Source organism: Eriocheir sinensis, chromosome 35 (assembly GCF_024679095.1).
Source record: "Eriocheir sinensis breed Jianghai 21 chromosome 35, ASM2467909v1, whole genome shotgun sequence".
NCBI lineage: Eukaryota > Metazoa > Arthropoda > Malacostraca > Decapoda > Varunidae > Eriocheir > Eriocheir sinensis.
This window is the reverse complement of record NC_066543.1, coordinates 16,746,229-16,769,454: the sequence shown is the minus strand read 5'-3', so window position 1 is coordinate 16,769,454 and position 23,226 is coordinate 16,746,229. Positions and strand designations below refer to the sequence as shown.

The 23,226-nt window shown below is 47.9% G+C and overlaps 1 protein-coding gene across 1 annotated transcript in view; it reads right to left on the bottom strand.

The window, feature by feature from the left end:
* Nucleotides 1-3,441: 3,441 nt before the first annotated feature.
* Nucleotides 3,442-23,226, bottom strand: part of LOC127007565 (uncharacterized) — a 48,433-nt gene continuing 28,648 nt past the window's right edge. Inside the window, exons 3-4 of the mRNA XM_050878736.1 lie at nt 4,744-4,805; nt 3,442-3,904 (exon numbers count right to left, since the gene is read on the bottom strand). Coding sequence (XP_050734693.1) covers nt 3,442-3,904; nt 4,744-4,805 — 525 coding nt within the window. The remainder of the gene's footprint in view (nt 3,905-4,743; nt 4,806-23,226) is intronic.

Sequence of the window (23,226 nt, the reverse complement as noted above, 5' to 3'; positions counted from 1 at the left end):
GGCGGGGTGGGGCGGAGTGGGGCGGGGATTGGCCGGCCGGGCTCCCACGACTTCGCTCCAGACGCCGCCGCTCATGCATATCGAGAGGCCATTAAAAATCAACTATTTCTCAGCGCGCGAGTACCTGTATCCACCAATTAAGTGGGCGTCGATAATTATGGGAGCGGTTGGTTACTTTAATGAGCGTCGTAATTGGCCTGGCAGAGACGCAGCACCCAGCCACAACTTGCTGCCGCCGCCACCACCACCGCTACCACCATAACAACCCCCCCCCCCCACACACACACACACACACACCACCACCACCACCACCACTCCCCTTAAAACAATAGAGGTGGATGTATACGAAAGAATTATCAGACTGCAGTTTATTATTATTTTTTTTGGACTTTGGGGATTACATTTTTTTCCTTGCCAGAGAGAGAGAGAGAGAGAGAGAGAGAGAGAGAGAGAGAGAGAGAGAGAGAGAGAGAGAGAGAGAGAGAGAGAGAGAGAGAGAGAGAGAGAGAGAGAGAGAGAGAGAGAGAGAGAGAGAGAGAGAGAGCGAGAGGGGAGAGAGAGAGATAGAGAGGAGTGGGGAGAGAGAGAGAGGAGTGGGGAGAGAGAGAGAGGAGTGGGGAGAGAGAGAGCGAGAGGGAGAGAGAAAGAGAGGGAGTGGGGAAGAGAAAGAGAGGGAGTGGGGAAGAGAAAGAGAGGGAGTGGGGAAGAGAAAGAGAGGGAGTGGGGAAGAGAAAGAGAGGGAGAGGGGGAGAGAAAGAGAGAGAGGGAGAGAAAGAGAGAGAGGGAGAGAAAGAGAGAGAGGGAGAGAAAGAGGGAGAGGGAGAGAAAGAGGAAGAAAAAGAGAAAGAGAGAGAGAGAGAGGGAGAGAAAGAGAGAGAGAGAGAGAGAGAGAGAGAGAGAGAGAGAGAGAGAGAGAGAGAGAGAGAGAGAGAGAGAGAGAGAGAGAGAGAGAGAGAGAGAGAGAGAGAGAGAGAGAGAGAGAGAGAGAGATTAAAAATAGACCTATAGAGAGGAAAGAACGAGAACATGAATATATAGAAGACAAAGTAAGGCAATGCAGCGCGCGTTGAGGCTAAAGGTGTACGGGACAGAAGCGAGAGACAGAAAGACGAGAGAGAGAAAGGACAGAAGGGAAAAGCAGGAAGGGCCGGTGTGTTGTCGTCTGCCTTCCTCTTTTTTTTTTTTTTTTACGTATTTTCCTATGGCGCTGGTAGGCTTTCTGGATTGGGCCTGATGGTCGGCCCCAGCCCGTCGTGGCGCAGGCAAGTGTTTATAGTGGCGCCATCTTGCATTGGCTCATGCTGCCCCCCGGAGCTCATCTTTGATCCTAGAATTTAGACTCCGGGTTGACAGGTGGTCTTCTGGGCATTATGTGGGTATTCTTAAGCCACTCGGCGTTGACTGAAAAATCCCAGCTTGTGGTACTGGCCGGGGCGCGAACACGCGTTGTCCTGGACGCGGTGCCGTCACGCTATCCACTTAGTCACCTCCTGTCGTGGGACATCCCATTCTGAACTTCGCATCGCGGAACCCAATCTTTACAATCACAGAGTAACTAAGTGAAGCATCTAAGTATAGAAAAGTACCAAGAAGAACCTAAAAAGCGATGCAAAGTGGAACAGGTCACAAGAAGAAGAGATTGTTGATATCCTAGTTATATACATACATAAGTCATCATTTGCTTTTATAATAATATAATTAAACTTGAATGGGACAGATCCCGACAAGCAGTCGACAAAAGACACGGTACCGTGTCGAAATTCATGTATGTATTCAGGATGGGATGTCTCACGATACGGGATGTCTGACGACACCACACACACACACACACACACACACACACACACACGATGATGGTAATGATAATGATGATGATGACGAGGAGGAGGAGGAGGAGGAGGAGGAGGGACAACGTTTCCTTATTGACTCCCCTCTTCCTTCTGTCACCGCATGTGGATACGCGGCTCCGGCTTGTCGTTGCCTCTAATGGTATATACTTAGGCCACATTTCTCCCTCCATCATCGTCATCACCCACGAATAAAACTTAACTCAGGCTCGGCAGGACATGCGTTTCATCGTCCACTATCATTTGTCATCTTCCGCCTCGGTCGTGAATGCAACAAGGGAGGAAAAAGAATAACCTGCAGCGGCCGTTCCTCAAGTAGGGTCTGGGCGGTTTAAGGGCACTTTGAGGGTATTTGTGTCCGCCTTAGTGTTTCCGGCTGCGGGGCGGCGAGGACGGATCCCTTGATAGCTGGCGATGGTGGTCAGATGGCAGTGGAGATGGTGGTGGTGGTGGTGGGGTGATGGTGGTGGCTTCCTTCCGCTGAGAAAGAAATAGACAGACAGACACAGAAAACAGTCAGACTAAAAAAAAAAAAAAAAAAAAAAAAAATACTTAACTTTCAATTACATCGTCTAGGATCATCATTGTGTAGCAGAAGGACTTCCAGATGTCTCGATGAAAGGCAGAGACTTATCTTTATCATGTATGCCTTTTCCCTGCTTATCTTTTGCGTGCCCTGATTCCCCTGTCAGTCATCGGTAAGGTCCTCTGGGTACTTGTCGAAGAGATATTACACGATGCTGTGTTAATAGTCCTAATTAAACAGAACTACAGGTGACCATGGTGACGGTACGAGTTGTAGTGTCTATGGTTGTAACGTTTAGGCAATAGTTATATCATGTCTTATGCCGTAACAGGTGGTGGTGACGGTGGTGGTGATGGTGGTTACGTTGGTGTTAAAGCAGATGGAGGGGCAATAGAGTTTGGTGATGCAAGAGCGATGCGGTGATGAGGACGGTGGGGGTGGGGATGATAATTATGGTGAGTGGTGGTACTGGTGGTGTTGGCGGCGGTGACCGTGTAATTGACGATGGGGCAATATAGTCTTTTGATTAGGATGTTGATGGTGGTGACAGCTTTGGTGATGGTGTCGGGGAAGCAGATGGAGAGCCAAGGGTCCAGTGATGTAAGAGAGATAGGATGATGGTGGTGGTGGTTAAGACAGTGTTAGTAGCGCAAATGAAGGGACAGTAGTCGTGTGATGCAACAAAGATAATGAGGGGAAGTGGAGGTGGTGAGGATGATCAGGGTTGTAGAGGTGATGAAGGAACAATATAAGAATACATGTATATATTTTTTACAGCAATGGAAGCAACTCAATGGCAACGAACAGAGAAAACCAAATAAGTCCATAAAGCACTGTCCCTGCAAAAAGAAGTTAGTACGAGAGGCCAAAAAGAAAGGGTCAATTGGAGAGGTGTCTTGCTACTCCCCTTGCAAAAGAATATGGTAAAAAAAAAAAAAAAAGTTAGTGTCGACGCCGGTCCATCTTTCCCTACTGAAGCTGAACCAACCTGTTTCTGGCGAGTCATCTGATGTACCAGCGTGGAGAGAGAGAGAGAGAGAGGGGGGGGGGGGGGGGGAGAGGCGTAGACTAGGGTGAGGGTGTCGGTGGAGTAACAGCGTGGGATAGAGAGGGAGGCCGAGGCTGGGGTGAGGGTGTCGGTGGAGTAACAGCGTGGGATAGTGAGGGAGGCCGAGGGTGAGGGGTGAGGGTGTCGGTGGAGTAACAGTGGGGGAGGGGATGAGGGAGGGTGGAGGCTGGGGATAGTGAAGGGGGTGGAGGCTGGGGTGAGGGGGCTGGAGTGAAGTGGGTGGAGGCTGGGGTGAGGGTGTCGGTGGGGGGGGTGGAGGCTGGAGTGAAGGGGGTAGAGGCTGGGGTGAGGGTGTCGGTGGGGGGTGGAGGCTGGGGTGAGGGTGTCGGTGGGGGGGGTGGAGGCTGGAGTGAAGGGGGTGGAGGCTGGGGTGAGGGTGTCGGTGGGGAGGGTGGAGGCTGGGGTGAGGGTGTCGGTGGGGGGGTGGAGGCTGGGGTGAGGGTGTCGGTGGGGGGGTGGAGGCTGGGGTGAGGGTGTCGGTGGGGGGGTGGAGGCTGAGGTGAGGGTGTCGGCGGCGTTAGGTATCCACACACGTCTTGCGGCGCGTCTTGTGGCTTCGCTAGTGACTGCGCATCGTCGACTAATTAACTTTAGTGATCATTACGGCAAATAGGCTGGACGGTGGATGACAGGTGGCTCAGTAATTGCCTTGTGACAACACAGTACCGCGCAGCGTGAAAACAGCGCCAACATTAAGAAAGGTTCCATTGCAGCATAAACTACATCAGGGAAAATGAGTGCTTTCGGGCGACAAAGTACTGGGCTGCATAAAGAAACAGTGCCAGCATCAGGTAAAGGTCTTACTGCAGCATAGACAGCATCAGGAGCAATAGGCGAGGCAGCATCAGAAAATCAAGTAGCCTTTTTAATCTGTAGACTACCTCACCCCAAACATTAGGTGCCCAAAACTGACATCCTAGCATTGAGAAGGCAGATGTAGCATAGAGATGGCAGTGTTAAGCCTTGTATTAGATGGCTTCAAGACGGTATCAATTAGGCATTGTGACAGGGTAGTGAGAGGAACTCCAAACAGATAGATAGCTTAAGGGTAGTACAGAAGTGGCAGGGTCAAACTTAGTATTAGACAGCCTCTGGAGTCGTTTAGGGCCTTTGCAGCCGTCGGTGAAGGTACTGGTTACATAGCGTAGAAAGTTGAGTGGTAGAAGCGCGTGTTCGTGCAATATGTACAATAAAAGTGAGCCGCCTCTCCCCTCTCCCTTTTCGGTGGTGGATAAAGATGTGGGTGATTACAGTGCTCCATAACACCTGAATTTCATATATGTTGCTGTGAAAAATGTTACCAAAATGACCTAGACTTTGGAGCCGCCCTCATTGCAAGTGTGGGTGTGGCGAGGGTGGAAGGCTGGGGGGTGAAGGTTGGGTGTGGGTGGATGCTAGTGGGGTGAGGGTCGGGGCTAGGCGAGGTTAGGGTGGATGGAGCGAATTAATCAAACCCGGACTCTATTCCGGCACAATTTTCTCTCGGACGGAAATTGAGTTCTGTAACTTTTTTGCTTTAAAATTCGTAAATTAAATTCTACAGTATGCCATTTTCTTTTTACCGCCAAAGCGTGGGTAATGGTAGAGCCTCGCACGCAGCCCTGTTCAGCGAAACTTGGCGGAGGGTACCCAGAGTACGCGCCTCCTACGGGACCACTGTGTATCGTCTGGGGTCGGCATTATAAGACACGCTCGCTACTCACATCAGCGATTTCTAGAGGTCAAAGAGGGGGTCTGTCGGGTTCTAACGAGTGCTTTTTTCAGGTTCATGGTACAGAAGAAGGGTCAGTCTACCACCAAGGTCATAAAACTACTCCTGGAAATGCCCACAACTCAAACGAATGCCTTGTCAAATGTGTGTTTTGGGGCGGCGGAATGTCTTTTAATACGACCCGCAGTGCCGCTGTCGCCTCCGTCATCCCTTGTGTTGTGTGCAAAAAATGAGTTAGGAGAAATTTTCATCCGCGGGGGTTTGTATAAAGTTCTCTGTTTTTGTCTCCCTAATCCCCAAGTATGTATTCTATCTGCTTTTGCCTCATTGACCCCTTATCATCTTGCTAACATAAAAGATACATCGCAGGGATAACTTTTCTTAGGCGAACCTCAAAACAGATAATAGCTTTAGGGTAGTATAGAAGTAGCAGGGTCAAACTTAGCATTAGACAGCCGGTGGAGTAGTAATAACGTAATACCGGAGGAGGGGATTTCGTAAAGTTCTGATATATTACAAGATGAGGCATGCCAGTGGTTATATAAAAAAAAATACAACGTGCTGCTCATAAAGAACTCAATAGATTCCAGGAAAGCTACAATTGATCAAAGTTCAGACAATGCTCGGTTGGATTTTGCTCGACAGGTGGTTGTTGTCTTTCGGGTACGCATGCACAGGGATTCTTAAGATGATGTGTATTAAAGTCTCGGCGGAAACATGTCTACCTATAGCAGTCTTTAGGCAAATAATCGCACCCTTCCCTTCGGTCGTCCACACCATATCCCTCTGAGTCTATCTTTGTGCTGCGTCTCTTACCCCGACGTACCTTTGCTTTGGCTGATGTCACGAGCGTACCGTGCCTCGGGAAAACTACGCAGCTTTTACCTATACTTTAAATTTTATAGTAGCAGCATTTAGCGGGCTTTATTATTATTTTTTTTGCTCTACACTTTTTTATGACCTTGAGTTGCTTCATTTCCTGTAAAAACAACAGCTATGCTTTTCTATCTATCTATCCATCTATATCTATTCATCTATATCTATCTATCTGCCAGCTATTGTGTATCCCCAAGTTTACTATCTATCTACCTTTCTTGGGCTTGCTAGGAGAGGAGAGCATCGGTAGTAAGTAATTTAGAGTAGTCAAGTGTTGCAGGGATAAGAATGCGAGGGGGGGAAGTTGTACCCACTAGTCTGCAGGTGTGATGGGCCTCTCCGCGTGCAGGTAGCAGTAATTAGCGCGGCCAGCAGGTAAGCAATCAGTGTGCTGCATGATCAGCCTTCAGCCAAGCGTGAACATGGTTGGCCGACTCGTTTTCATGATTACGTGGATCAAGTTCAGACGAGGAAAATATTTTGGTGTTTGAAAATTAGAAAAACCCAAGTGTGATTTTTTGTTTGTTTCTTTGTTTTACTTAGTGTCTTTATTTTTCTTCCCTATTCGTGTTTTTTTTTTTTTAATTTGTTGGTTGCATCTATTTTAATCTCCATCTTCATGTCTGTATCCCTCTAACAGAACATACTCGTTTCCATTTGTTTTCTCTCCCCTGCCCTTTTTTAATTTTTTCCTTATCTTTGTCTTTATTCTTTCTATAAATATACATAAATATATCTACCCATCTTGATTTCTATCTGTATACCCATCAGCTTTTACCTTTCCTCGTTCATTTATTTTCCCTTCGTATCTTTCTCATAACCTTGAATATAAACCAAAGAGTAGTAATGTAGTGAAAAAAACAGCAACACTACAACCTCCAATTCGTCACAAACTAAATATTAAACGCGAAAGAGTTAATCATGTTTGCTGTTTGTTTCCGTGTTTGGATCGGAAGGCAAGTTAATGGGAGTAATTTGTTTGATTTATGCATGTGAGGGGGAAGGGGAGTCGAGGAGGAAGGGGAACAGGAGGGGGTGACGAAGGATAAGGGGAGAGGTTTGGGAGGGGGTGAAAGGGGGAACGAGGAAAATATCTAAAAAATGAAGTCACTCACCCGTCATTGCATTACCTTCCCACATCCTCATCCCCATTACACCCCATCCCTCTCACTCCCACTCCCCCTCCTCACTTATTCACTTCACCCCCATCACACTAACCAGCCAGTCAACCGCCACCCACTACTGCCTCCTCCTCCTCCTCTCCTCCTCCCCCCTCAACAACAACCACTCATAAAAAAAGCTTCCTACCTGTCTATCCTTTCTGGGCTTTCGGTGTCTTAGTATGCAAATGAAATGTAACAAGGACTACTTACCGTCACGCGAGGGAGGAGGGGGAGGAGGAGGAGGAGGAGGAGGAGGAGGAGGAGGAGAGGGGAAGCGTTCGAGTCAGGTGCAACTCTGAAGGTGATTGTCTTGTGATGTTTAGGGCCCGTGGTGGTGGTGGTGGTGGTGGGTGACGGCGGCTGATGGACGTTAGAATGTGACTGTAGGACGTGCATGGGCAACTCTAAGTGTGTGAGGGATAGCGGCGGGGTGTGGCTTGGCTGGCGTGCGAGCCTCTAATGAGCGTCGGAGGCCGGGGGTTAAGCTGTTATCCAATATTCTAAGGGCATGGTGTGTTAGTTTGGGCTGCCACGCCTCGCCACGCCTCGCTGTTGACATTGTGGGGAGATAGAAAGAAAAAGGGCTAAAGGGGATAGGAAAAGAATAGGGGGAAGGGATGGATGGATAGGTAGAGACATAGAGAAGGAAAAGTCTGATTCTCGTGTTAACAAATTGTCTGACTGATGTGTGTGTGTGTGTGTGTGTGTGTGTGTGTGTGTGTGTGTGTGTGTGTGTGTGTGTGTGTGTGTGTGTGTGTATATATCGCCTCTGTCGTAGTAGCTGTTGTTGTCTTCGTTGCTGCTGTGGTTGTTTTTGGTTGCTGGGATATCATTGCATAGCGCAGTTCTTTTCCGGGAATTACTGTCATCGGGAAACACACTGCAAACACACACACACACACTCTCAAACACAAACACACACACTATTGAAAACCCCTTTATTATCCAAGTTAGCGTCTTCCCCCTTCGCTTAGAATTTGCAGTCTATTACCGTCATTGCTGCCCCGCCATCCATCACGATCACTACTCGCTCAACTCCTCCCTGCAATCACTCTCTCAACTAGGGCTCCAGAAGAGAGAGAAATGACGGTTGTTTTGGCCTTCTCCATCTTCATCAGAGAGGCAAAAAGAGGCGAAGAAGAGTAAGGGGGAGGAGGTTTATCACAGACATTCTTCCCGTCAATTGATAGAAGAAATAAAGCTGCTTCCGGTAGGGCTTATGACGTGTGGTGGGTGCATGGGGCTCAGGAGGAGAAGGAGGAAGGGGGGGGGGGAGTATCAACAGGAGGAAGAAGAGGAATAGGAGGAGGGAGCTAAGGTGTTGAAGGAACGAATCATATAAGACGAATTTGGGGAAGATGAGAAGATTAAGGCCTGAAGAAGATTATTCGGGTGGGGAAAGTGGAAGAAGATGAGGAGCTGGTGACGAAGCAGAGGAAGTGGATGATAAGGAAAATGATGAGAAGGTGTGAAAGAGGAAAGAAAGAGAAGTAGAAGGTAAAAGCAGTTATGGTTAATGTGTGAAGAGGCGGAAAGAAGTCGAATTCAGTATGACTAACGAAGACGAAGACGAAGAATGAAGAAAGAATGGAAGAGGTAAGGAAGAGGAAGGGGATGAGGCGTAAGGAGTGTGGTGGGGAAATAGCCTACTTTACTCAGCGAAGGATTCCATCAGCCTCTCTTAACACGACGGTCGATCACCAGGATGATGTGTGTGTGACGGCCGGGGCGGCTGCGGCAAGGCGGAGGAAGGGGCGGGTGGCGTGCAGGGAGGGGGAGAGGATGTGGCTAAGGTAATAGACAACCCAGGCGAAGGTGGAGAAACTCAGGTTTGTGTGTGTGTGTGTGTGTGTGTGTGTGTGTGTGTGTGTGTGTGTGTGTGTGTGTGTGTGTGTGTGTGTGTGCAGAAAAAAAAAGTGAATGAATCCGTCCAACATATGATGAATTATATGAAAGAAAAAAAAGGAAAGAAACTGTATTGTCAGGTTGAGACATTTGGCATAGGTATTTAAACATCAGGCATGTAATAGGAGGAAGAAAAACAACCCTTTCAGTTCTCCAGGCAAGGATGAAACAACACACCGAACCTAAGCAACACAACACGTTACACAGGCATTGGTTTACCTGCAATACTACATTACGCAACACAGGTACATATCGAACCACTGTGTGTGTGTGCCTCTATGCGGGCGAAGGTGTGCTAGGGTCCATATTCTCAAAAATTTCGGGGCTTACCTTCCCACATGTGATTAGTCTTTCATAGAGATTGTGGGTACTGCCATGGGTAGTTTTATGAGCCTGGTGATACTTTAACCCGTCCGCTGCGATTGGCACGGATTTCGCCTTCATTGGTAGCCTGGTAACATATGCTCCCAGGTCTTTCTGTGCCTTTGTGGTGGGTAGTGGAGTGTTTCCCATGTGGTATTGGTATGCTGAATTTCCCCTCCCAAGATGCATGACCTCACATTTTTCTTCACTAAATTGGAGCAGCCACTTTTTGTTCCACTCCTGTAGCTTGGTGATGTCTTCTTGTTGGAAATTCGCATCCAATGAGTTAACAAGGGTTCTGCGCCATGAATATGAAACATACTGATGAGAACCCGACTAATATCGTTTGTGGCCTTTGGAAATATTTGGTGTGAAAGCCGACAGCGCCTGAGAATACGGGTCCAGATTTCACAACGCAACACAACACTTAACATAGGGAGAGCTGAGCAGTACAACGCTCAACATGGACGCGGGTCGAGCAGTAACACAACAGCAATACGCATTAGAGGCGCTTATTGAAACAGTGTGCCGCTGTGTGAGCTGCGAGCGATGATATACTTAATCTGGTAGCAGCGACGGGCCAAATTTGTGGCTTTACCGTGTAGCAGCGACGGGCCAAATTTGTGCCATGATATAAACCCCCAAAAATAGATGATGCATAAACCGATCACAAATGCGTTGATATATATAATGAAATGGTGTGCGTGAGTGATGATTTTTTTCTCACTATTCTCGGTTAGAGGGACCATTACGAAACATGATCCTCGCAGGTACCAGGTTAAAGCACAGCACCATACCTTGTAGCGCTACCTGCATATAACGTAACTACAGTATGAACCTCACGTAGCAACGAATCTATCCAACGCCGCCTCGCCTCTCCAATCTCACCCCAGCAAAGATATCATACATGCATCAAGGTGAAAGAAAATCGACATCATACCAGATAACCCAAAATCAAACCCCATGCAAACGCTGAAATGCCTCACCACCTCACCCCAATCTCACCCCACCCCACTTCATCCCTTCACACCCCACTTCACCCCTCCCCACCTCATCCCAGCCAACCTCACCCCACCCCATATCAACCCAGCCAACCTCACCCCACCAACCCTTCCCACCTCACCTCTATCTCACCCAACCCCACCCACCTCACCCCACCCCACCCCACCCCACCCCACCCCACCCTTCCCGAACATACAACACAAGGACTCTGCATCAAGGTGAATGTAAATCAACCTCATAGCAAAATACAAAACCCCAAATCTTCCCATAGCCCCCCCCCCCTCCCCCTTAACCCAGCACACCCCAGCCGCGCAGCACACGTGGCCGTTGCGTCGGGGAGAAAGTAAATCAACGCTCATGCTAAGTGGAGTCTTAAGCATTCAGAATTAGTATTTAATTGCCTGCCATTATCGGCGAGGCGTGTTTGGGCGGGAGCGGCGCCCCAAGCAGGCGGGAAGCACGGCGCGGCGGCTAATGAAGGTAATGCGCCCGTAAAGTACATCGGTTAACCAACAAACGCTGCAGGTGGGGGGAGGAGGAGGAGGAGGAGGAGGAGGACGGAGTTGGTGGTTTTTTCCCTTCACCAGTCTGGCACTTACTTTTGCTTCTCCTCCTCCTCCTCCTCCTCCTCCACCTCCACCTCCTCCTCCTCTTCCTCCTCCTCCTCCTCCTCCTCCGCCCCAGCCCCCTCTCCCTCCTCCTCTCTCAACCCTAGCTTACCAGGAAGAGTTAAATGTCGTGTAATTATCAGGAGGAATAAAAGGGAGGCGGAAGGATCTCACCAACGCGGGTCTCAGGCGGCGTAGGGCAGCCTTGGCGGGGCAGGACGTGGGTTTATGGTGCACTCCGAGCCTCGCCGCGCACCGTCACCCCCGCCGCCGCCGACCCACGGCGGTGGCGGGGCGACGACCGGGCGGCACTGGATGTCTCGTGTGTGTGTGTGTGTGTGTGTGTGTGTGTGTGTGTGTGTGTGTGTGTGCCTTATGATTTTGTCACATGTTTTCTTCCTTTTATGTCTGTATTTAGCACTAATGTTACCAATAATTATGGCCAGTAAACTAACTAAGCTGTGTGTGTGGTTGGGGAGGCTGGCTGTGTGTGTGTGTGTGTGTGTGTGTGTGTGTGTGTGTGTGTGTGTGTGTGTGTGTGTGTGTGTGTGAAAGTTTAATGAAATGTTTTTTAAGTGAAAATTTGATGTAAGATTGAGACGTATTGCTGTTCTGCACAGCAATTACTTTTTTTGTTTACCTTTTTGTTCGTGAGTGGTTGTGGCAGCGGCGTGATCCTCGTTTGAGCCGACTTTCTCATTGGTTGTCTGTCCAGTTAGACGAATGAATGGATTGATGGGAGAAACCTGGCTGAATGGAGAGCTGGCTGGATTGCTGCCTAGGCATTCATCTGTCTGTCTGTGTGTCTGAAGGGATGGATGGTCGGACTAACTGACTGACTGACTGACTGACTGATTGGCTGACTGACTGAGGGACGGACGAGCTAATAGCTGCTAATTGGCTGGTTGGGTTGCTAGTTTTCTCTGTAAGGATGGATGGATGCTCACAGCTCACCAACGTAACCAAATTATTTCCTCGGCGGGAACTAGTGTGTCGTTCACGCCCGTCACCTGTTGCTGGCGAGGGAATAGTCTCTACTCAGCACATGCATGACAAGCAGTGCCTCGCCCGGCCTTTTTGTTTGTACTGCGTGAGGCGTCCTTCCGCGCCTGGTTCTAACGAGGACCAAGGAGCCATCGGGCGTTCGGTGCCACAACGGAGCTTATAACACCCTCAGGAGCTTTTTTTTCTCCGCATTTGCTCCTTCTGAGTCGCAGGGCTCAGTGGAGGCCTACTGGAAGAAGCGAGAGACAGCCAGGGAGCTGAAGTATGGTCGACGTGCAGAGGCGCGGTCCTTCACAGAGAGGTGCTTCCAATGCATCCAATCAGGTGACACTTCTCTCGCTTCAATCTGCACCGGTGCATCCACGCTTTCGTGTTTCAAGCCTTTTGGATTCAGTAGAAAAAGTCTAAAATTCCTCAAACAGAGCAATATGGATACGGTTTGTCCGACCTGCGGAGAAGCTAAATGGAAAAAAAATAGTTCGGTGTGAAGGGTCCCGTCGCCGCCGGCGTGAGGGCCGGGAGCGTCCCGGCAGCCCGCGGCACCGAGGCGTTATTGCCACTAACGGGGACGAGCTAATCGTTTAGGCGGGACGCGCTGCCGTTTCTGCTAATTTGATGGTCGTATCTAATGGGCGGTCCAATACCTGGTCGGGATTACTGCCAATATCCGTAACCTGCGCGTGAGCCCCCGGCGGTGATGCCCTCTCCACCTGTCACTCCGCCCGTCCACCTGTCCTGCCATCACTCCACCTGCGCCTCTTCCCTCTTTGCCTCTCCACCACCCTATCTCAGTGTGCACCCCTCCACCCGCCTCTCCATCCCTTTACCTGTTGATACACCCATCCAACTGTCCCTCCACCCATCTTCCTGTTATTCCACCACTGCTTTTCTCACTCCACCACTCCACCCGCCACTACACAACTCCACTAGTCACTCCACCACTTCCCTTGTCACTCTTCCACATTACTTGCCACTCAGTCCACCATCCGCTGCCCCGACATGACTGATACAACTCTATAGTAACCTATAATTGCCTCCGTGTCACCGTAGACACACTAAGGGCGAACACACACACACACACACACACACACACACACACACACACACACACACATCACGAATACACATGCCAAAACCTAACCTAGCCTAACCTATCTGACCCTGCATCCTGTCTCGTCCGGGGCAAGTCGAGTCCTCAATGCTCGCCGTCCTCCCTGGCCTCTCCCAGACTCGTGATGCCGTGCCTGGTAAGTCAGTGAGGGTTATCAAGAACCTTTGCTGAAAAGAACTTGACTTGCGTGAAGGTAAAGAGTACAGTAGAAGGTTGGAGGGTAGGAGGCGAAACCATTTTTTACCTTTACACCCGCTACGGACATGCAGGGAGACTGAGCTAATGTACAGTGAGAATAAAACTGGAGGGGGGGAGAGAGAGAGAGAGAGAGAGAGAGAGAGAGAGAGAGAGAGAGAGAGAGAGAGAGAGAGAGAGAGAGAGAGAGAGAGAGAGAGAGAGAGAGAGAGAGAGAGAGAGAGAGAGAACAAAACAGCCCAGTAACAATACCTACCTATGCACTGGGTCCAGATGCCGTAAGACGGGTTGTAAATGCCACAGTTGTCAAAAGGTCTCATCAGAGGTAATTGTCGTGGAAGGGTTTATTGTGAGGCGACTTGGGGCCTTGATGGAGCCGGTGCGTGTCGTAGTGATTGTAGGGACGTGACCGAAATAACAGTGGTAACAGTAGTGGTGACAGAGGTAGCAGTAGTAGTAGTAGTAGTAGGAAGAGGAAGAGGAGGAGGAGGAGTATAATTGTCGTTCATGAAGGAGGAAGAAGAGGAGGAGTAAGTGGGCGTAACAGTTGCAATCGGTGTAGTAATGATAATAGTAATAGTAGTAGTAATATTAGTGATTGTTGTGGTGGACGGAAGAGTCTGAAGGTAAAGGTGCCCGGATGAAGGAGGCGATAATAATGAAGGAGATTAGTGGTGGTGAAAGCGCCACTATAAACGTCAGGGATCAGGGCAGCGACAGACTTTATGAGCTGAACTAAGATATTAATTTCTTCACATGCACACAAGAGAAGGAAAGAAAAGTAATATGGAAAAATAAGTGATGTGGAAAAAGTCTCCTTTTTTTCCTTCTTCATTTTCTTTATCCTCAATTATTCGGCTGTGATTTTTCTTTTTTTGTCAATAGTTTGTAAAGTAGGTTTGCGTTTTTTTTCTCGTTTGGTTGATTTGCAAAGTATTTTTTCCCCATTTATCAATGATCATTTTCTTTTTTCCTTGATCCTTTGCCCGGAGCTGTTTTACCTTCCCTTTGTATCTTTGGTTATTTCCAAGGTCATTTTTCTTTCCCATTTTCTTAATCCCTCGCATCAGTGTTATTATTTTTTCTTGAACATTGATTTTACTTAATACTGTCTTCTCTACTTTTTATATCCCAACATTTGCAAAATATGCTGTATTATTATTCTTTTCTCCTCTGGGTAGTTCGCAAAGCAAACATTTATCTCTTTTCCTCCTTCAAGGCCTGTAAAGTTTGTGCGTGCATTTAGCCACCCCGCGCCGTGCCGTGCCTGTCCCCGCACCCCGCCTGTTGCCGGGTAATTTGCGGAAGTGACGAGCGTGACGGCTGTCCTGTGTGTGACTGACGAACACACACACACACACACACACACACACACACACACACACACACACACACATACACACACACACACACACACACACACATATGCTACTATTGACTTCTGTTAAGCATTACTTACCTTCATAGTTTGTAAGTCGACATGCTCTGAAAAAGCTCCATACTTCTTTTTTTTTTTCAGGACGTTTCAAGAGTTGTAACATTTTTTCCTTTTTTTCTTTTTCGCAGTCACATTGACAGCCACAGACACACTGAAGTACAGCCACACAGACACCCGCTCGTCCGCTTCCCTATAGTGGCTAGATCACAGCCACACAGCCATCACAGCCATACATACAACTAGACATCCAAAGCCACATAACCGTTCAATCGGCCGCGACACTGGCCAGATCACGAGCCACAGCCAGCCACACACACTGACCGTCACTCGCTGCAGAAAAAAAGTACAACGGATGCCTTTATTTCGTCTGTCGTGGTGTTTTTCGTCCGCTGGAACGCGATTAGTCGTGATTTCGAATTTTCGATTTATTGTAAGGTTGCTTTGCGACGCCGAACAAGTTTTAAGTGGTTTGAGCGCGCGCACGCAAGCACGCACACACACACACACACACACACACACACACACACACACACACACACACACACACACACACACACACACGTTCTTTCCCAATCATGACAAGGAAGCTCGATCAGTCGCCTGGTCGAGGGTCACCTACACATTACTGGCAGGTATTGTCCCGCCCACAATGGCCGTGTGCACCCAGCCAGCCTCCAGTCTCTCTCTCACACACACACACACACACACACACACACACACAGACCGGGTGTACTCTCACGGTGAACACAGATGCATTTTTTTGTGAGAGAGAGAGAGAGAAAAAAAGAGAGAGAGAGAGAGAGAGAGAGAGAGAGAGAGAGAGAGAGAGAGAGAGAGAGAGAGAGAGAGAGAGAGAGAGAGAGAGAGAGATTTACATAGAAAATCAGACCGACGATGCCTTGTCGCAAGGACATATTGAAAACGGTTGTGAGAGTAGAGAGTATTTCGCTCTTTGTTTCTTTAAGCAGTATAGGATATATTTTGTCATGTCCGGGACTTTTATTTGTTTTAAGGGATTGGAGAGCTTTTACTAATTCATCGGTAGTTATTACAAAGTTAGGCAATGCATGCTTGAAATTTACGTTAGTACTGTTGTCGTCGCAGGTGTTGGTGGTAGTGGTGGAAAGACTGCTAGTATTAAACACCGAGGAAAAGTAATTGTTTAATAAGTTCGCAGCGTGTTGGCTGTCAGTGTGAATATAAAGGAAGTATTGGAAAGTAATGTCTTCATCGATCTCTAGCAACATTTTCCTTTCACCAGCTACTAAAAACAATCTTCCAGTGAGCTCTGTACTAAAGGTCATGAACCCTGCCCCGAAGCTTATGTGAGGCCGTGTTCAAGCACCCACCCGGCCACCAAAGGAATCAGGCGCGAGGCCTCTGCAGTGCTGCCCCGCCTCGCCCTTCCGCGCTCCAGCCGGCAACACTATTATTTATTCGACGAAACACTCACTTCCCGGCCGCGCAAGTCATATGATTAAGTGATTCAAGCGTAATATCCGTCAAATCAGATAGCGCAAAACAAAGTAGGTTGAGTGATTTATAAATTAAACGTTTAATTTACCATTTCTGATTTACAGTGAATTAATGTCGCTTTTTTTCCTCGCCTAAACCTAGAATATATAACTCGGTAAGCAGGAGATTAGCATTAGCCGTCCTTGTTATTATCTTTATTAGATGTTCGTGTGGAGAACTCGATAATGACTTTCTAGCCTTGGCATGCGGAACATTGGTAAGAATAAAGCGAGTCAGCAGTCCTTCAGAGAGCGGCGCCCCGAAGGGAAGCCGACAACAAGAACGAGAATGTTTGGTGCGAGGAAAATGAACGGTGCATGCAACCCTGAAGGCACGACACTGCTGGTGGTGGAGGCGAAGGTATAGGTTGGAGAAGATGAGGTGGAGGTGAGATTTCAGGCCGCAGTGAAGGAGGAACATTAGATAAGCAGAGAAAGTGGAAGTTGAATGAAAATGTAGATGCGGTGGAGGAACAATTGGAGGTGGAGGGTGGAAAAGACAGTGGATTGTAGAGATGATGAGGGGAGGGGAGAATTGTGGATGAAATGATGTAGGAATATTGAAAGTGGAGAGAAAATGTAAAGGCGACGGAGGAACATAATATTTTCCACCTTCATATTGTGAAGGTGGAAGGTGGAGGCGAAGGTGGGTGATGGACAAGATAAGGTGGAGGTGATAATTAAGGAGAAAAAGATGGAGGAACATTGAAGGTGAAGAGAAAATGTAGAGGCGACGGATTATGAGAGTGGAAGGTGGAGGCGAAGGTGGGTGGGTGGTGAAGATGAGCTGGAGTTGAGAATCGAGGATGAAAAGGTGGAAAACATTGAAGGTGCAAATAGGGAGGTAGAGGAAGTGGAGAGAAAATACAGAGGTGATGGAGGAACATATGTTGGTGGAAGGCGAAGGGGAATGTGTATTGTGGAGAGGATGAGGTGGAGATGGAAATTTCATGATGATTAGATGGAGCATTTGTTGGCGTAAGGTGGACGAGGGGAGGTGGAGGTGGAATTATAAAAAAATGGAAAGGGAGGAAGAGAGAAAAAATAACATCAAGGAACAGATGGAAGTTGAAATAGAAAAAAAAATTCGACGGAACAGATAAAAACGGTGGAGGAAGAAGCAGACGGAGCTTAAAATATATATAAATAAAAATAGCGATTAGACAGAAGAAAAATGCAATGTGGAAAACCAGGTGGAGGAGTAGAAAGTAGAAGGAGGAGGACAGAGGAAATCATGACAAAGGAAGCTGTGGAGATGTGGAGGTAGCGAGCGAGGGGAGAGATAAAAGTCGTGAAAGAGAAGGTGGGTGGTGGCAGTGGAACGCATCGATGACTAGTTGGTGGAGGAGCAGGTGCAAGGAGGAGGAGGAGGAGGAGGAGGAGGAGGAGGAGGAGGTGCATGCAAGGGGTGAGGACAAAGAGCACAAGAATAGTAAGATGTGAGCTAGGTAACGCTTGGCCGCTCTCGCCCTCGCCTCCACAGCATCTCTCAGGCCTCGCAGGAAGGAAAAGATCAAATGGTTTTTAGTGCCCCGAGGAAGCACAGCGTTGGTAAATAGTATTAGTTCTCCCGGATCGACAGGTGCTTGCTGGACAGGGCCGAGAAGACCACGTTGCAAGGGCGTAAAATGACAGTTGAGGTGCAGGGTTAAAAGAAGACGGCGGCGAGGGAGGAAGAGAGGGAAGGGTAAGGGAGGGAGGGCTCGTGGGGCGGCTGCTGCTGATGAAGGTTTGGCTTGCCCGAAATTATGGGCCCAGCCATCACGAATTACACTTCCGCTGCAGAAGAAGTCAAGGGGAAAATGGCTGCGTTGATAAACAGATAAGTGAGGTGGTGGTGGTGGTGGTGGTGGTGAAGGCCAAGCGTGCACCTCCACTAACCTTCCACTCAGCCATAGCGCTAGAAAACACCAATTTACCTCTCACCCCCTCTACTCATTTTTTTCCTTTATCGTTCGCATAAGTGGAAGCGCCGCACAAGATAAAGGAGAAAATCAGCGACTTGTGGGCGAGAAAATAGCCACTAAGGAGGCGAAGATTGGATCGGTGAGCTGTCGGCCGATGAAGAAAAGGGGAGGAGAGGAAGGGTAGGAGGGAGGGCGTGACGGCGCTTCTCAACTTCTGCGCCGCCAAAACGATGAACACAACTCACTTTCTTCGCCCTCAGTGGCGGACGTATAGGGGGGGCGGGGGGAGCGGGGTCCACACACGTTGGCGGGAAAATCTCCCTTTTATTTTGGATGGTGACCATATACTTTCGAATTTCTACCTGAAAATCACACAAAATTTGAAGGCGGATCAATGTACGGCATCAAATCAGAGCTACAACGGAACACTTTGGGCGAAAAATGGCCATTTTCGGCCATGCTCCGCCATTCCGACCACACACGCTAATACTTCAGCTTGCAGTTTTGTACCCGGGCACAAAATTAGACGGCGGATCGATCTACGGCACCAAATCAGAGTTTCAACCGAACGTTTCCGCGACGAATGGTCATTTCGGTTGTTTTCGGGCATTTTGGGCCTTTCTGAATGCATACGCTCATATTTTGACTTGAATTTTCGTACCCAGGCACACAGTTGGACGGCAGGTTGATCTGCGGCATCAAATCAGAGTTTCAACCAACAGTTTTTGCGAAAATCGACAACATTTTACCATTTTGAATTGGGCAAAAGTGGAGTTTGGGGATGGTCGGCCCCCACAGTTAAAGCGCCCTTCAAAGCTGTGGGCACCTATCCTGGTAGACTGAGAGCGTCATTTTTTTTTTTATAATGTCATTTCTTTTGCTATTCGCAAGACTTTTGCTAATGTACATGCACGTGGTATCTATCGTTTTCCTCGTACCCCGAGTGAAACTAACACTTGCCTTCTTTCTGCTTTTGCTTTTCCAGTTGAGATTGCACCTGCTTGCTTAGTAAATTGTCTGCCACTTTGAAAGTTTTCGAATTGTAAAAAATAATAAATTTTTTACAGTTGAGTCAGTCAGAGTGTGATTTTACCTGCGCTCTTCCTAGAAAGTATATACCGTGTACCTACTTTTGCGCTCTGCGTTTCTCACTGCCTTTGAGGTCGTTTGTGTTCCACTAGCCTGACATTTGATAACTACTTTTTCCAAGGACTAACGCATGGGGCGCCAGTGGTCAGTATACTGCCCCGGGCGCCAAATTTTAAAGGTCCGCCACTGTCGACGCCCTATATCGTACGTTGGCCTTCATGGATGTTTTGTTTGTTTTGTGTATCAGTCTTTTAAATCGTGAAGTATTATTTAATGCTGTGAGAACTAAACTGAAGATCATAACACCATCGTAGGTTATTGGTGTTACCCGTGATCGTAACCTTGACCTTTCACGCCATAATGCAAACCGAGACTAGTGTTAGAAGTAGTAGTAGTAGTAGTAGTAGTAGTAGTAGTAGTAGTAGTTGAACACTTACCAGGGAGGCATACACCTACCCACCCTTCCCGACAGCCTTCACACACACGTCTCCTTCGCCCACACTACTTTCCCTTCGGTGTCTTAATTGTGACCCACAGCGTCCATACTCGTCCTCGCCACCTTCTCCATTTTCTATCCCTTTAACTTTTTCACACTAAATCACTCCTCACACTGCAAATCACCGTTATTATATCGTTCATCAGACAAATACTTACATATATACATGTCCATACATACATACATACATAGATACATACTTGCAGATACATGTATTCGTAGATTGATACACAGACAAATTGGCAAAAAGATTAATAGACATGTAATGGTTGCGCTCCCTCACTCCTGACGTTCCGGAAGCCATGTAGTATACCGTTCAGTAGACAAGTAGATACCTGCAGATTATGTATTCATAGATTGATACATAGACACACACGGGCAGGTAAATAGATCGACAGATAGATTGGTTAAGTGAGACATAAGATGCGGTGTTTATGGAACCTCGATGTAATTTGATGAACTCGATGCAGCACTGAATCAGGTGTGACGTGAGGCCCAGCAAGGAAGGACGAAAGGAAAGACTGGAGGGAAAGGCAGGTAGGTGAGCGGCGGGCAGGTAGGAGCGATGAGTGTGACGACCCGCCAGGCACAAACGGTAACACCTTTTTTTTCCCTAAAGGTGTGATTAAGGTGAGAGGAGGAGCTGGGGGTAATTCCTTCCTTAGCTGTCACTTCCCTCGAGGTATACGGCGTTTCCTTATTACTGAGAGGCTTGATGTAAACTGTGATGTTGTACTTCGCGCTCCTAGATGCGTCTTTTTTTTGGAAGCAGTGGCATGTAAGGATGTTTTGTGTAGTCAGATTTGTAAAAATGTTTGGTAATAACGGATGGTCGTCTTTTGGTAAACGTTTTGTCGTAAAAATGTATTATTGCAAATGAAATGGATGATCATTTTTTTTGTGTAAAGAATTGATTGATCTAAAAACAGATAACCTTGCTTTTACTGTATGGTTATTATTTAGTAAAGTGTTCGATTTGTCATAAAATTGGGTAATTAAAAATCATTGAGATAACTACTTCTTATCGCATTACATAATTTTTTTTTGATCGCACAACACATCAGCTTCTTGGCGCAGCGTCTAATAGCTATGTTGTAAGGTCGTCACTATTTTAGGAGGAAAGTTGTCCTGCGGCTGCAAAATCCTGAACAATTTCTTCTTTTAAAATTACTTTGTGACGTTTCGCAAACCTGTTTGCATCTTCATATTGACATGAAGGTTAACAACACAACTAAAAAACAAAACCGCAGAATTGACGTGTTGAGCCGACCGGAGAGGAGTTGGAAGGGTTAATTTTATCTTAAAAGATTAGAGTAATCTGTTTGTGGTATAATTTTATAACAAAACTTACATGTTGTTTTTTTTTATACGTTTAACAAATTTAGTAACCACATACTTAAACGCCTCCATTTTTTTCTTCTTTGTCGATGGGCTCATCAAGTTATACTTGTGGCTCTGGTGTGGAGGCGATGGTGAGAAGTTTTTAGTTCAATGTGGAGGTGGAAGCAGTGTGTGTGCGTGTGTGTGTGTGTGTGTGTGTGTGTGTGTGTGTGTGTGTGTGTGTGTGTGTGTTGATCCTGCATAATCTCTTAAATTTACGTTTACTCGCGGGATCTTTATTAATTGCGAGTAAATCCTTTCCACGTTGTATTGGTGTGATTAGAGAACAGAGAAACTGACGAGTCGAGAAATCTGAATCCGTCAGCGGCTCACACACGCGGCCACTGCTGGTGACGCTTTTGTCATCAAACGTTACTCATGGTTTCTCTGTGTTGCTCCAGCTTCTGTAGCATCAAGGACTCGCATGAAAGAAGCCATACCACATGCTTCGACTACTCCATTGTATTGTACGTCGATACATCTTTGGTAAAGATACACCAAGTCATTCGTAGCAGTGTTTGTTTCCCCCCTCCCGCAACACCACCATTTAGTCTTGCTCTCTCTGAAGGCTCTTTTCTAAAGAAAACATTTAATAACTAATATCAGAAACATGACAGCGAAATTTTAATTATCAGCTTACAATGCGATTTAAAGAAACGGCAACGTTCATGAAACTACTTACGACAAGCAGACAGGCGGACGGCAGACAAGCAGGCAAACGGGCAGGCAGGCAGGCAGGCAAGCAGGCAGACGGGCAGGCAGGCAGGCAGTCGGGCAGGCAGGCTGGCAGATTTAGATAAATGATGAGGCAGGTAGCAGGTAGCTGGTAGGGAGACGAGTAGGCGGATAGGTAGATAGAAAGGCAGATAGACAGACAGACGAACACACAGATAGACAGACACAGACAGGCGAGCAGGTATAGGTAAATGATGAGGCAGCAAGGCAAGCAGGCAGGCAGGCATGCAGACAGACAGACAGACAGACAGGCAGGCAGGCAGGCAGGCATGCAGACAGACAGACAGACAGGCAGGCAGGCAGGCATGCAGACAGACAGACAGACAGACAGACAGGCAGGCAGGCAGGCAGGCATGCAGACAGACAGACAGACAGGCAGGCAGGCAGGCATGCAGACAGACAGACAGACAGACAGGCAGGCAGGCAGGCATGCATGCAGACAGACAGACAGACAGGCAGGCAGGCAGGCAGGCAGCACAGGCATGCATGCAGACAGACAAACAGACACACAGACAGGCAGGCAGGCAGACAGACAGACAGACAGACAGACAGACAGACAGAAAGAAAGAAAGACAGGCAGGCAGGCAGGCATGCAGACAGACAAACAGACAAGCAGGCAGGCAGGCAGACAGACAGACAGAAAGAAAGACAGGCAGGCAGGCAGGCAGGCATGCAGACAGACAGACAGGCAGGCAGGAAGGAGGCAAGGGGCAGGCATTCAGGTTAGGCATGGTCGCACCTGAATGGCCCCCAGCACAGCCTCCAAGGTGGGCCCTCCGCCAGCCTCGCCGCGCCCCCAGGCCACGCCCAGCCTGTCTCCTGCCCAGCCACCCTGACGGGGACAAGGGAACCGCCTTACGGAAACCAAAGTAAACGAAAGAGCCTGAAAATCAGCTCCATGCAAAAGGTTCCCTGCATTATAAATCGATGAACGTACTTCCTAACGGGTGTTATAATGAAGAAAAAAAATCTAATTCTGTGTGAAGATTTTTTCCCTATTCTTTCTTTTCTTTTCTTTTTTCTATTCTGCCTTGTGCTTTTTTTATTCACGGTTAGTTAGGGAATGGGGAAAAAAAGACTTATTTTCTTCCGGGGTCGTCTAAGAATATTGGCGTCATTGAACACGATATACTTTTTTTTAAGAATTAATTTTAGCTCCTTTATTGGCAGCTTGATGAGTTGCCCGCACAAGACGGGGAAGGGCTGTGGCATAACCCTCGCCGGAGCTCGGTGACGATGCTGATCCGGTGACTCATCTCGGCATTATCAGTGTGAGCTTGGGAACT